General features: G+C 40.6%; 1 protein-coding gene across 3 annotated transcripts in view; it reads left to right on the top strand.

Moving 5' to 3' along the window:
• Positions 1-13,810, top strand: part of ERCC6 (ERCC excision repair 6, chromatin remodeling factor) — a 75,450-nt gene that overhangs the window by 9,514 nt on the left and 52,126 nt on the right. For all 3 annotated transcript variants that reach the window (XM_055345137.1, XM_055345135.1, XM_055345134.1), the window contains exons 4-5: positions 33-144; positions 4,067-4,784. In XM_055345137.1, the coding sequence (XP_055201112.1) occupies positions 33-144; positions 4,067-4,784 (830 nt within the window). The remainder of the gene's footprint in view (positions 1-32; positions 145-4,066; positions 4,785-13,810) is intronic.

Genomic DNA, 13,810 nt, shown 5'->3' with positions numbered 1-13,810 from the left:
CTGTTTTCTGTGTTCAATATTTATCATTCAAGGAACAACAGCTAAAGAAGATCACAGCAAAACAAAAACGTCTCCAGGCCATCCTTGGAGGAGTGGAGGTACAAGTTGAGCTAGATCATGCCAGTCTGGAGGAGGAGGATATAGGTAAGGATACTTGGGAACAGTGTCTCTTTGTTCTTGAATTGGTGCCTGATGCCTTTAGCTCCTTAGTTCTGGCCTGGGTTTTAAGAAAAATCTGTTTCTTTGCCTTAGTTTTAAAACAGACTTAGGAAAATTTTATTCTCTACACCTGCAGAACCAAATATCTTTTAAGTTATAAGGGGGTTTTGGAGAATGAAAGTAAATGTTTAACTCCATCTACTAGAGGCTACTGGTGCACATTTGGTATTATACTCAATAAATTAGGGAGCTTAGCATTCTTGCATAGTTAATTCTGCAGAGACAACATCTTAATCAAATTACATTTTTATGCCCAGCATCATCAGTCACCATTCATAGAATTGCTTTTACATACATTTTTTGGATGTATTTGGCAGGCTTTCCAAGCATCACTTCTGTTATTTAAGAAAATGTATCTTCATTCAGGTTATAGTATGACTCTGATTTTGTTTTTATTACTGCTTAAGATGGATGTCTTTTGGAAAACCTTTTGAGAAAATGCATAAGCTCTTAAATGAAATATCTTTGTAGTCTTTGTGTATGTGTGGGTGGATGTGTATTTGGAAATTGTTGGTAGCTGCTCATTTAATACTTGAAATGTAGATTAAGGCTTCTTAGCATTTAAGCTTTCCAAGCAAATATTTTCTGCTAGCTCCAGAAGTTTATTTAGTAACATAGGAGAATTATTATGAAGAATTGAGGTAACAGAAAAAAATACTAGAGAGAAGGATTTATAAAGTTCAGTCTCAGAATTTGTTGGGCCTGTGAGTGAGGCTTTCTGCTGGTGAGGTGCCATGTTTCTCATTCCTGTCTGGCTGCCTAAAACCTGCTGCTGCATTTTACCTTCTCTTGCTTCCTTAGTAAAACTTTGCCCAGGATTAATAGTTACTTCCCCAGTTCCAAAAGCCCCTTTTCATTTTTGTTCCACTTGGCCTGTCTGAAGCAGCAGATACTTCTGTGCCTTCCAGGATTCCAGTTGCTCCTGGTTTTCCTTTTGGCCCTCTGACCACTTCAGTGGGTTTTTGTTTTTTTCTTTTTTGAAGGAGAAATTTTGGGGTGGGAAGGATAGGATGAGGGTAGGGGCATTAATAAGCTGATTCTAAAATTGATGTAGAAATGTATTGGGCCAAGAAAAGTTACTTTTGAAGAATAAAACATCAAGACCTCTTATCAACCTATAGTAATTAAGACAGTGAGGTATTGGCATAAGGAAAGACAAATAGACCAATGGGACAGAATATAGGATCCAGCAAACAGATCCACCCAATATGTGGTCATTTGGCTTATGACAGGTATAGCAATACAGTGCTGTGAAGAAGTGTCTTTTCAGTAAGTGGTGCTGGGCTAACTCACTTGAAGGTAAAATGAATCTCAGCCTATTATACCATGTACAAAAATACATTCCAAATAGATTTGAAATATAAATGTGAGTGATAAAACAAAACTTTTTAGAATATAGCTTAGGAAAGTATTTTCATGATCTTGGGACAAAGACTTAATGAGACACAAAAGATGCTCATTGTAAAGGAAAAGATTTGGTAAGTGAGCTATATCACAACTAAACTTCTGTTCAAAAGATAGCATTAAGAGAGTGAAAAAGCAGGCTGCAGGGTGGGAGAAGATACTTGCAATACATACATTAATTGAAGGACATGAATCCAGAATGTATTAAAGAACTCTTGGGAAAGGGCTAAAGACTTGAATATTTTCTTCAAAAGTGACAATTCAGAAAGTCAATAAATCAATGAAGTTGCCCTAGTACATTAGTTAGTAAGGAAATGCAAATTACAACCACAAAGTGGTACCATTACACATGTACCAGAATAGCTAGAATGGCAAGAATGTAGACCAGTTGAAACTCTCAAACATATAAACTTCAAATTAATAGGACCATTTTGAAAAACTGTTTGGCAGTGTCTGCTAAAACTTAACATACCTAAAGAATTATGTATAAATGTAATACTGAAGAATGTGTACTGGGATATTCATAGCAATGTAATTCATAGTAGCTAAAACCTGGAAACTACCCTAATGTCCATTAATAGTGGGATGGAAAAATTATAGTGTAGTTAGATGATAGAATACTAACAGCAATGAAGATTCACAAACTGCCACTATCTTCAACAATAAGGATTGATCTCAAGTATAATGTTGAGCAAAATAAACTGACACAAGTATACAAACATTTCCATGTTACTTAAGGTTCAAGGTCAGGTACAGCTTGTTTGTAGTGTTAATAGTGTGGTCAGCCATTCTTTTGGATGGGGTGTGAGACTGGAGGGTACCATGAAGGATGCATCTGGTGATGCTAGCAATTTCTGATTCTCGATCTGGATCTTGGTGTATGGGTATGTTTTTTCCTGAAAATTCACTGTGCTGTACACTTAATATTTGTGTAATTTCTGATGTGTATTTTTCTTCACTGCAAATTTAGTGAAAAACTGACTGTGACATTACTGTACTAAAAGAAATGTAGATTTTCGAATATGGATTCCTCCTCTTTGGCCTTATTTACATTGGTGTTTTGGCTGTGGGTAAAGTAATGTTGCTGGAGGTTAAGTTCACTTAATGAAAGAGGGATGACTTCTGGGTGACTTTATATTATCATGACCTAACTTCCAGTTTATGTCCCCTGTTCTGTCAGTTTGCACATCTAACACAGTGCTGTCCAGAAGACTTGATTGCAGTGATGAAAATGCTGTCTGTGTTGTCCGTTGTGGTAGCCATTAGTCATATACAGCTCACTGAGCACTTGAAATATGGCAAGTGCATCTGAGGAATTGAATTTTCAACTTAAATAGCCACAAGGTGACTATTATATTGGGCAGGCAGAGCAAACATTTATGTTTTTTTTTTTTTTAATTTTTATTTATTTATGATAATCACACACACAGAGAGAGAGAGGCAGAGACATAGGCAGAGGGAGAAGCAGGCTCCATGCACCGGGAGCCCGACGCGGGATTCGATCCCGGGTCTCCAGGATCGCGCCCTGGGCCAAAGGCAGGCGCCAAACCGCTGCGCCACCCAGGGATCCCCAAACATTTATGTTTTACCTATTTAGGAATGTGTTGACTCTGTGTTTGCAGTTTTACTGTTCTCTTGAATTTAAGTTCCGTGTGGATGCTGGTATTTGAAGTGATATGGAAACTTGGGAGATTTTCTTCTGGGGCTACGCTTTGATAAGGAAACAGACACATTTATCTGTCTTTGGATGCAGAGAGTATATTTATAATGCATTATTTTAGGAAAAGTTACTGAGAATTTACCTTTTTGAATAGGAGTATATTGAATTTGGCATGATGAATGCTATAATAAATTTTATTCTGTTCTTTATATATGGCATACTTTAGTACATCCATGGTATGTTTTTATTTTTTTGATTTTATAAAATGTTTATTATTTATTTTTTAGAGGGCACGTGTGAGCAGGAGGAGGAGTAGAGGGGGAAGGAGAGGGGAGGGGAGGGGAAAGAATCTCAGGCAGGCTCTGCACTGATTGTGGAGCCCACTGCGGGGCTTGGTCTCACAACCCTGAGATCATGACATGAGCCAAAACCAACAGCTTGAGCCACCCAGGCACCCCCATCCATGGTATATTTTTAAAATGTGAGTTAGGGATGCCTTGATGGCTCAGCAGTTAAGCTCTGCGGGCCTGATCCTGGAGTTCAGGGATCGAGTCCTACATTGGGCTCCCTGAGGGGAGCCCGCTTCTCCCTCTACCCTGTGTCTCTGTGCGCTCTCTCTCTCCCCCCCCTTCCCTCTCCCCACCACCTCGTGTGTCTCATGAATAAAATCTTAAAAAAAAAATGTGAGAATTGTAGGTGCTGTTTATTGAAGAAGTGACTATTTCTGTCGTACTCTCTGAAAGGTTTATTCTAGTGCCTAATGCATTGTCATCTTTCTTTCAGAACCGGGGCCATCCTGTCTTGGCAGCATGCTCATGCCTATTCAGGAGACTGCTTGGGAAGAGCTCATCCGCACTGGCCAGATGACACCTTTTGGAACCCAGATTCCTCAGAAATCGGAGAAAAAGCCTAGAAAACTAATGCTCAATGAAGCATCAGGCTTTGAAAAGTATTTGGCAGATCAAGCAAAATTGTCTTTTGAGAGGAAGAAGCAAGCTTGTAATAAAAGAGCAGCTAGAAAAGCCATAGCCTCGGTCGCTTCTGAGCTGAGTGCAACAGTCGATGAAAACAAATCAAATGAGCGAAGCAAAGTTCTCTCAAAAACAGATAGGCGCTTGAAAAAGCACATCAAGAAGCTCCAGAAAAGAGCTCTTCATTTCCAGGGGAGAGTGGGGTTGCCCAAAGGAAAGAAAACTTTGGAGTCTGACATGAGACTGAAGGCGGAGGGCAATTCTGAGGGTGAAGAGTCTGAGTACTTACCCACAGAGGAGGAGCTGGAGGAGGCAGAGGGGGTCAAGCTGACTGGGGAGGACAAAGACTATGAACTGAATCCCATGCTCAAGCGCTGGAAACGGCAGAAAAAAGTAATGGTGCAGGAGAACGAGGATGACTTTTCCCCAAGTTCTGGGGAAGAAGCAGAAGCTGCCTGTGGAGGAAGAGGTCGGAAGGTAGTGAGATGCCGAGATGATGGAGACGAAGATTATTATAAGCAGCGGTTAAGGTCAGTCTGCAGAGTTTGTAAACAGATTGTGCTACTTGCTTGATCTCAGGCAGCAGGTTTATTACATGAGAACTCTAGATTCAGCTTAATGTGTTAGACCCGTTTATCCAAAGGTTGGACTTCCTGCAGCCTTAGCCTCCTAGAACCAGCAGAGTGCCTGAGTCTCTAGGGGAACTAATTCCAAATGCTTCTAACTTTTCTTTATCTCATTCAGATTTGGGGCAAGTCTCAGAAGAAACGTTTAGGGGAAGGGCCAGGGCAAGAGGCATGCAGAGGACCGAGGTGTGAACCCCTATGCCTTTACACTCAGAGGTCAGCTATAGCCAGGGTCAGGAAAACGAAAAGGCTGGCCTGTGTGATATATGCTGGATGGTTGTTTTTTTTTCTTTTGAAGCAGGAAAGTAATTATACAAGACTTTCCTCCATAAAGTAGCGGAAATTAAAGCTTTAGTATATGAAAGAATAAGCTTGTTTTCTTAAATCCCTCCTTCCTTGTCTTGAGAAAATAGTCACCTGCAGAATTACAAACTCCTGTCATGCTGCCAGAGAGGCTTTTCATGTGCATAGTGTACCCCTCCTTTTCATTCTCATTTTTGTTGCTGGACACTGACTTTGGGTTTTCTTTCCATGACTCTCTCAGTGGATGATGCAAATAAAATGAAAGGGAAAGTGATTGTGTCTCTTCAGGAAGTCCATTGCCACCTATTTTTGTGAGCCCCGAAAAATGGTCTATACACTGAAGCTACCTGGTGTGCCCGCTGAGCAAGACCCTGCTGCATCTCTGATCTCCCACATGAGCTTACCAAGCACTAAGAATGTCCAAGGGAAAGGGAATCTGCTTATCAGATTACTTTTTAAGTATTTGCTCCTAGGATGGCTTTTTCCCAATCCTCAGTAGTTTTTTTGTTTTCATTGTAGGGAGACCTCATTTATTGTTTGTTGTAGCTTTCCACTGACCTTCGTGAATACACACTGTCCTAATATCTTTTCCTTCTGTTATTTACTCATTCATTCATTCGAGACGGGGAGGAGGGGGCAGAGACACAGGCAGAGGGAGAAGCAGGCTCTATGCAGGGAGCCCAACATAGGACTCAATTCCGGGTCTCCAGCATCAGGCCCTGGGCTGAAGGCAGCACTAAACCGCTGAGCCACCGGGGCTGCCCTTCCTTCTGTTCTTTAGAACTGATGACCCACTTCTAGCTGTCACATACATTCCCTAACCTTTAAAAGCAGATGTGGCATAATTCTTTTCACACAGAGCTTGAGGACCTGTGACCTAAATCAGTTAGGTTAGGTTAAAAGCTGTTACACTCACACTGTGGTAGTCATGTAGCATAGTTAAGGAGTGGCTTACATTTGTTACTTCTCATTGCAACTTTAACTTTATTTGGTACATCTAATATGTGCAGAGCCATTTGAGGAATATTCCTGGATGCTCTTGAACCCTGAGCAGTGTAAGTCTCCTGTTTTTTTTTTTTTTTCTTAAAGATTTTATTTATTGGGGATCCCTGGGTGGCGCAGCGGTTTGGCGCCTGCCTTTGGCCCAGGGCGCGATCCTGGAGACCCGGGATCGAATCCCACATCGGGCTTCCAGTGCACGGAGCCTGCTTCTCCCTCTGCCTGTGTCTCTGCCTCTCTCTCTCTCTGTGACTATCATAAAAAAAAAAAAAAAAAAAAAAAAAGATTTTATTTATTTATTTATGAGAGACACAGAGAGAGAGGCAGAGACGTAGGCAGAGGGAGAAGCCGGCACCTCTCAGGGAGCCCAATCAGGACTCGGGATCATGCCCTGAGCCAAAGGCAGACGCTCCTCCACTGAGCCACCCAGGTGTCCCTCCTTAACTAACTGTAAAGAATTAATAAAAGTGTTAATCTCAACATACTGATTGTAAATGGAAAAATATTTTCTTCCTATTCAATATTAAATTTATTTTAAGTATATTAGTGTGTTGATCAGAAGCAGTTTATTTTTATTGAATTTTAAATATCAGTTTAGTTTAAATTCATGGGAACACATTTTTCTTAATAATGTCAAGATTGTAGACCAGTTATCTCCAAAGCCATATCAAAGCCAGTTTTTTGCTGAAGTTACAGTAAAATCTCAAATGAATTTCAGAAATATCAATAACTCTAATTGCCACCAAAATACTGTAGCTCTTGAAATTTTATAGTCATAGTTATTAAGGCTGTTAAACTGCAGATAGCACATTGAAATGTTTGTATTACATCTCCTTTGGTACTCTTTGGATTGGGGAATGGTAAAAGAAAATGCTTGAGATTGAGAAGCATTATTACCAACAACTGGCAGTTACTTTTTTTTATTTTGTTACTTCTTGTTGCTGATCTTTGTATACATTGAAATTGTAATGGTGTTCCCTTGAGTGAGGAAAAAAAAGACTTCAGGCTTCCTTATCTTAACAGTGATTTGATGACAGATGATCAGAATAAAACCCCATAGAGTTTGCAACATAGAAAAAGAGTTTTTCTTTATGGTTAGAGCTTAGGAATATTTACTGAGGCCAAGCACCTTTTACTGAACTTGTATTGGTTATAGCCCTATTAACTATAATGCTCACTTAAACTCAGAGGTGAAAGTGGGTCATTCATAGATGTCTCATCCCCTTTATTCTCTTAGCTGGAGCGCCACAGATCTTTCTTTAGTTCTCTAGCTTTGTCCCAAATAGGTATCTTTCTTTTTAACTGTTTTCAAGTTGGAATTTCCTCACAAGCCTTTTCTACAGCTTAACCTTTTCTGGAACAGAATAATGGCACTTAGGATCCTACTTTCTCTGACTTCGCCCAAGACCTCAGATCAGTCTTGGAAGTGTTACCCATTTTTTAAACTGCCCCGGTATTTTCTGCCTTTCCCACTGTATCTCGCTTCTGTCTCTGTACTAAGTTGCATTTGGAGGCTGTCTCCTTAGTGGTGTACCTTGATTTTTATACCTCTGATAACGTACCAGGGTGGATGAACCAGTTCTTAGAAGTACATATTCTGTCCATTCTTACTCATTCCTTGGTATGCAGATCCTAGAAAGCATCCATTATTTTTTAGTTTTCATTTTATAGCAGCAGAGTTTCTATCAGTGTACTGCTCTTAGTTGTGAGATTTAGGTTTTCTTAAAATACATTGTTGCTCTAGAAAGCTAGGGCCTAGAAGCTCCAGGAGCCAAAGAAAGACTTAATAGGAGTGACACTTGTGAACAAGCATTTGAGTGGTAGGCGTCCTTGGTGAACGCTTATGTGTCACTTATCCAGTTTGTACAGCCGGAACAGATCAGGGTGGCCTAGAAGACCAGACATCTTATATGTGCACCTTTCCCCTCCAGGTGATCAAAGATCAGCAGTCCTTGTTACCTCAGTGTTTCGGATTCATTTCCAGATGAGATATGAGGCACCTCCCATTGCTTTGTCTTTGTTCTCACTGCTTGAATACATTTGTGCACTCTAGGACTGATACTAGGGTTTTTGGCAAGGAATTTTCAGTCTTCCAGGAGATGTGGGCACAAATAGGCCCTAAGCAGAGTGAGGGAATAATGAATTCTGACAGATATTTGGGGAAGACTTCATGGAGGAGATTCATCTCAGCACAGGGCCTTGTCTGTTGGGTAGTTTAGATATGTTGAAATAGATCTTAGGGTGCAGGCTATTGAAAAGGAAAATACTTGCTTTGCTTTGGAGGCACCTCATTTCTCATTTAGATTTCCTTGTATAGTGGTGTGGTAGCTGTGGTCTGCAGAGATGCCTGGTTTCTAGGTCATCCTTTATAGGACTGGCAGGTTGCAAGCCCTTGTCTTGCCAGACAGCTCCCATCTTGGGCAGTGGTAGTCTGTTTTGGGGGAGATTGAGGCCCTGTTTGGACTCTCCGGGAAAGGGTGCTGCAGTCTGTTAGCGATGTCTACCATAAGCACAGGGGCCTTAGGGGATAGCAGCAGCATTCATGACAGCTGTTTGACAACCTTCAGATAGAGCAGAAACAAACTGTCGCCAACTCTGGCCTCCTTCTTCAGCAGCAGTCAGCACTGCTTGGGTCAGACTTGGGCTGTAGAGGTCAGATTGCACCCTGAGTGAGAGGATGCACTTCGAAACAAGTGTTGTCTCCTGCTGGCACAGCTAGGGTTGATGTTTATCATTTGACTTAAACCCATGCCCTAAATCTTTTCGGTTTCTATTTGCCAGGCATTATTGTTTAAGTTGCTACACAATGGGCTGTATTTCCATGGCAGTGAGCAGAGACTAAAGCAGAGGTTCCCAGCCTATAGGAGAACCACTTGGGAGCCCTGCCATTGGAGGTGCTGATTTGGGAGGTCTAGCATGAGGTTACCAGGCAGTAGTTTTTAAAAAGCTTTTCTAGGTATTCTGATGCACTGTCAAGTTTGGGAACTATTTGATGTGTATAAATAGATTTTATATATTCTTTTCCTTTTTGAGATTGTGGCTTTTGGCAGACTCAGTTTGTGTATGTTTCTCTAAAATCCTCTGTACATTCCCTGCACAGGTGTGTTTATGTAGGGGAGGGCTTGAAGAGGAACTTTGAGGTTAGTTCATTCAGCTATATGCTGTACATAATAGATCATTTGCTTCTCATCAGAGCAGCATATGCTTCAGAAGTACCTGGAAAGCATCTTTAGGACTCAGCCTAGAGTGTCTGAGGCAGCAAGTCAGGAGTGGGAGGAGCTGGATACTGCATGTGTGCTGTGACTGAGCTCCCGCTGATTCTGAGGCAAGTTTGGTGGCATTTTTCATTGTTATAGGCCCTTACTGTGTTTCCGTTTAGGAAGCCTTGAGGTGGTTGGAAAAAACTGTGGGTAAGGATGCTGGGATTTGAAAATGTAATGCTTTTTCCCTCTGCTCTCTAGCCCAGAGTCAGCTTGGCATTGCTACTGCAATAAATCTACCCACCCCCTCCAAATCCACTCCCACAGCAGTGAGTGAGACACAGTAGAGTTTGGAAACAGACTCTTGAGTAGGTGGTACCTGAGTTTTCTCAGATTATCAGGTACTTGGGGCCAGGTTGCTGAGATCACAGCCTGAAACCGACTTGAGTTGCTGCCTGGGAATGGTTTGAAGGCTTTCCACACTCCCCACTTTGCACTCTTGGTGATTCTTTGTGGTTTCTTTTAGTGAAATTAGAATAACATTAAGATAAAAACTACCTACACCTTTATTTTTCATATTATTTGTTATTCCAGGTTTTGATCCTTACATATATTTCATTTATTACAACTATAGTAAGCTGTTGAGGCACTTAACCATATCTTGTTCAAGTTGATCAACTTGCCTATGATTTCACTCTTAAGAGGTAGAGCTGGGATTTGAAGCCCGGACAGGGTTGTTGTGTAAATGTCATTTTCCTTCCGTTTGTGGAATGTGCAATATCTAGATGTGACCACAAGGTGGTGCCAAGAATCAGCACATAAGCTGCTTCCACCTCACTGTGATGGAAACCAAACCCTAAACCGAAGCCAACTGAATGGGGACTTGGAGAAATTGTAGGGAGTCTAGAAGACTTGACAGGTATGGTATGGATGGGGATAGAATTTGTCTCATGTCTTGTATAACCTGCATCTATAGTCATGATGTCTGTTGCTGTAACTGGTTTCTAATCTATTTATGAAATACCTTTAAACCTTAAACATTTTTCATTTCTGTCCTTTTTTTTCCTTTTTTTTATATGACTAATTTTGAGTTTAAAAAGGCTCTCATGACTCCACTCATGTAAATCTTACACAGTGTCTTCACACTGCAAGGCTTAATCATTTGGTAAATGGTATCTCTCTTGTCCTTCCCCTTGAGCACTGGGGCTGCTGTGGCTAGGAGTGAGTTGGATCCTGGTTTGGAGGGTTTGGCTGTATACATGAAGAGAAAAAAAGAAAGAGACTGAAAAGAGAAAGGCTGTCAGCATTTTCAGATGCTTAGAGGGGTCAAGCCAAGTAGGATAAATGATGAAAAAAGTCTCTTGGACTTGGAAATTTGGAGGCTTTGATGGCCTGAGCGAGGTTGGCATGTGGGGGGTGGAGGGAGGTGCCATGAGAACAGCTATAACTGGTGTCACTGAATGCATACTACTTGGCAGTGCTTCATGTCAGATGGGCTCGTTGGTTTAATCTTCACAACCCCTGAGGAGACAGGAACCTGAGCCTAGAAAGCTGACATAATGTGCCCAAGATAGCATAAATGGAAGAGGCTGGAAGGGGAAGGGGTCTGAAGGTGGATTGGGCTCGCAGAAGTGACCTGTTAGCTTGGTCAGTGGGATAGCCTAAGAAGGCTGTTGCCTCAGCAGCACATTTCTGCCGCCACTTGATAGGGGCCACCTCCACACTTTTTGTGGGTCTCATTCCTTGCCTGAAATGCCGCTGAAGGCGTTGCCTCCTAGAACCACTCCTCGTTGTTCCACCTCTATTTTATTGTGCTCACAGAGCCTCTTTCTCTTGCCGAGAGCCGGCTCCCTTTGTACTGGGGTTGTCTCATTTATTCTGCATTTGGATTTTGTTTGCACTGGATGACGATTTAGCACATCTGGGAAGGTTGCACATAGGAAAGGCCAAGTTACATTGTAGAGCTTGTCACTTTATTTTTATTTTTTTAAATATTTTATTTATTTATTAATGAGAGACAGAGAGAGAGAGAGAAAGGCAGAGAGACACATGCAGAGGAAGAAGCAGGCTCCATGTATGGAGCCTGATGTGGGACTCAATTCTGGGACTCCAGGATCACTCCCTGAGCCGAAGGCAGACGCTTAACTGCTGAGCCACCCAGGCGTCCTGAGCTTATCACTTTAAAAAAAATAATTTGCTCCCCCAAATCTGAATTTATTAGAAATTTAATCTGATCAAGAAACCTAATGATTTGAAGATTGTTCTTACCATCAGTTTCTGGGAGTTAATTTCTCAAGAAATAAACATATATTCTTATTGCCCCCCCCCCCGCCCACCGCCCTAGGAGTCTATATTTCTAAGAGAGAAGAAAAAGTTGCTCCCTTAAAGAGTTTTCTTAGAATCTTGGCTGCTTTTAAATGACGAAGCTAAGACACAAATGAAGACTAATTCTGCTTCGTGCTCTGCACGCACCTCTTATTCCAGCTCCAGTGCATAATTGTCTGCATCAGTCTTCATTTACTCTGTGAGATCTGGACTGCTAACTGAGGGTATTTCATCTGCTAAGATGTGCCAATTAAGTCCACCCAGATAGACCATAAAAAGGCAGATAAGAAAAGTAAAACACTGAGTATCTCAATTTAGCAAATTAGACTAATCTGTAAGGGATTCTTAGCTGTCTGAAATAGAAAACCTATCACACTACAGAAATGCAAACTATATTAAATACCCAGCTTGGTGCCTTGAATATATTTTTAAAAATCAAATTGTACTCATTGTGCTTCTGTTGTAGAATTTCTTTCATGGATATTGCAATAAATGGAGAATGATCCTGAGATTGAATTTTCCCACCGTATGAGACTTTTTCCTCACAGTGCAGATCTGAACTCCGGACTTGGTGGCCCTTGCAGTGTAAAAATGAAAGCAGGGCAGTTTGGTCACTTTTGAATTCCAGGCAGTTTTGGAGTGTATGTGTTCATTTTATTACTATATGATCTGAAGCTACTCGTATTTGACAATTCCTATTGATTAGGTAGATTTTGCCATATTTATGGGTTGGTATAGGCAGTTGAGTACATTGGTTTGTCTGTTTATAAAATGTATCCAGTGTGTTAGTTCAGCCCTATTTGTAGTAAAAAGAATTGCTTAGCTGATTTTACTGTTACTTGAAAAAGTTTGCAGGTGTACAGTGAAGAAGTAGTTCTGACTCTGCAGAGTTGAGATAGGTAGGGACATTTTTTGAGACAAATTTAGAATTTGGTTTGCTCTTGTACAATTGTTTTCATTGTACAGTGATTAAAGAGGTGATTACTTACTCTTTGGCTTGCACTATAAGAAAAGAGGTGGCTTTAGGGAGTTTTAAAAATATTTTTGAGAGACAAGATTATGTAACAGGAATACAGATTCTGGGGGCTGATTATCTGGGTTTGAATTTTCATGTTGGTGATCTTGGCCAGGCTACTTCACCTCTCCCTGCCTACTTCTAACTGAAAAATAGATTAAAAATAGTATCTGCCTCATAGGGTCTGTAAGGATTGAATTAATGAATTAATGAATGAATCAATACAGGTAAATTGCTTAAAACAGTGTCCAGCACACAGTGAACATCAGTACCTATTCTTATTGTTATTATTTGTTTTCTGACTCTAAATCTAAAAAAACATATACATGGTATGGATGTTTGTATGTTCAATTTCAAAACACAGCTAGCTAGTCCAGAGCTAGCAAATATTACTCAGGAGGTGATATGTGACATATGGGTTAGAAATCACAGCCATGGAATTGAACGTCAAAGTCTCATCTAGTAGCTATGAGATTTTTCTACATTTCTTCATCTGTAAAATAGGGATTATAGCAGTACTTTTTTCAGGGGTAGCATGAGGATTACAAAAGATAATATCCCTAAGCTATTAGGCATATGTCAGGCAGTCAATAAATATTACTTATTCTTATTTGCATGCCCACTACCTAGTGGCATTACTGAAAACATTTACTGAAAGATTTCATTGAGCCGGTAGGAGGGTCTGTGAGAATCATGAAGAAGAGCCTATGAATATTGATATATATGAAAATATGTCCTCTTTCCAAAGTAAAAGGCAGTTTAACAATTGTTATGATAGCCAAATAAATATTAGCGATTATATACTTAGTTTTGTTGGTGTCAGGTTTTCTTACCTATTATACTTTTTTTTCATATGATAAGATCCACTTAGTGATAAAATATCTGTACAAATAAGAGCACATTATCAGTAGTTGTTTGGGGAGAAATAAAAATTTCTCCATTACACTAGGGGGCACTAGACTTCTACCCAGGGGGCATTCTTCAAACTTCACAGCATGGTCATCAGTTCTGAGTGTGGGTAGGTCAGGATTACACTTTGGTTCCTCATGGTTTTCTCTGTTCTAAGGTCAGTGTTCAGATCATTCTGT

This window comes from Nyctereutes procyonoides, unplaced genomic scaffold (assembly GCF_905146905.1).
Source record: "Nyctereutes procyonoides isolate TBG_1078 unplaced genomic scaffold, NYPRO_anot_genome, whole genome shotgun sequence".
Classification (NCBI taxonomy): domain Eukaryota; kingdom Metazoa; phylum Chordata; class Mammalia; order Carnivora; family Canidae; genus Nyctereutes; species Nyctereutes procyonoides.
Note: the sequence above shows the minus strand (reverse complement) of the source record. Positions and strands in the feature narration are given on the sequence as shown.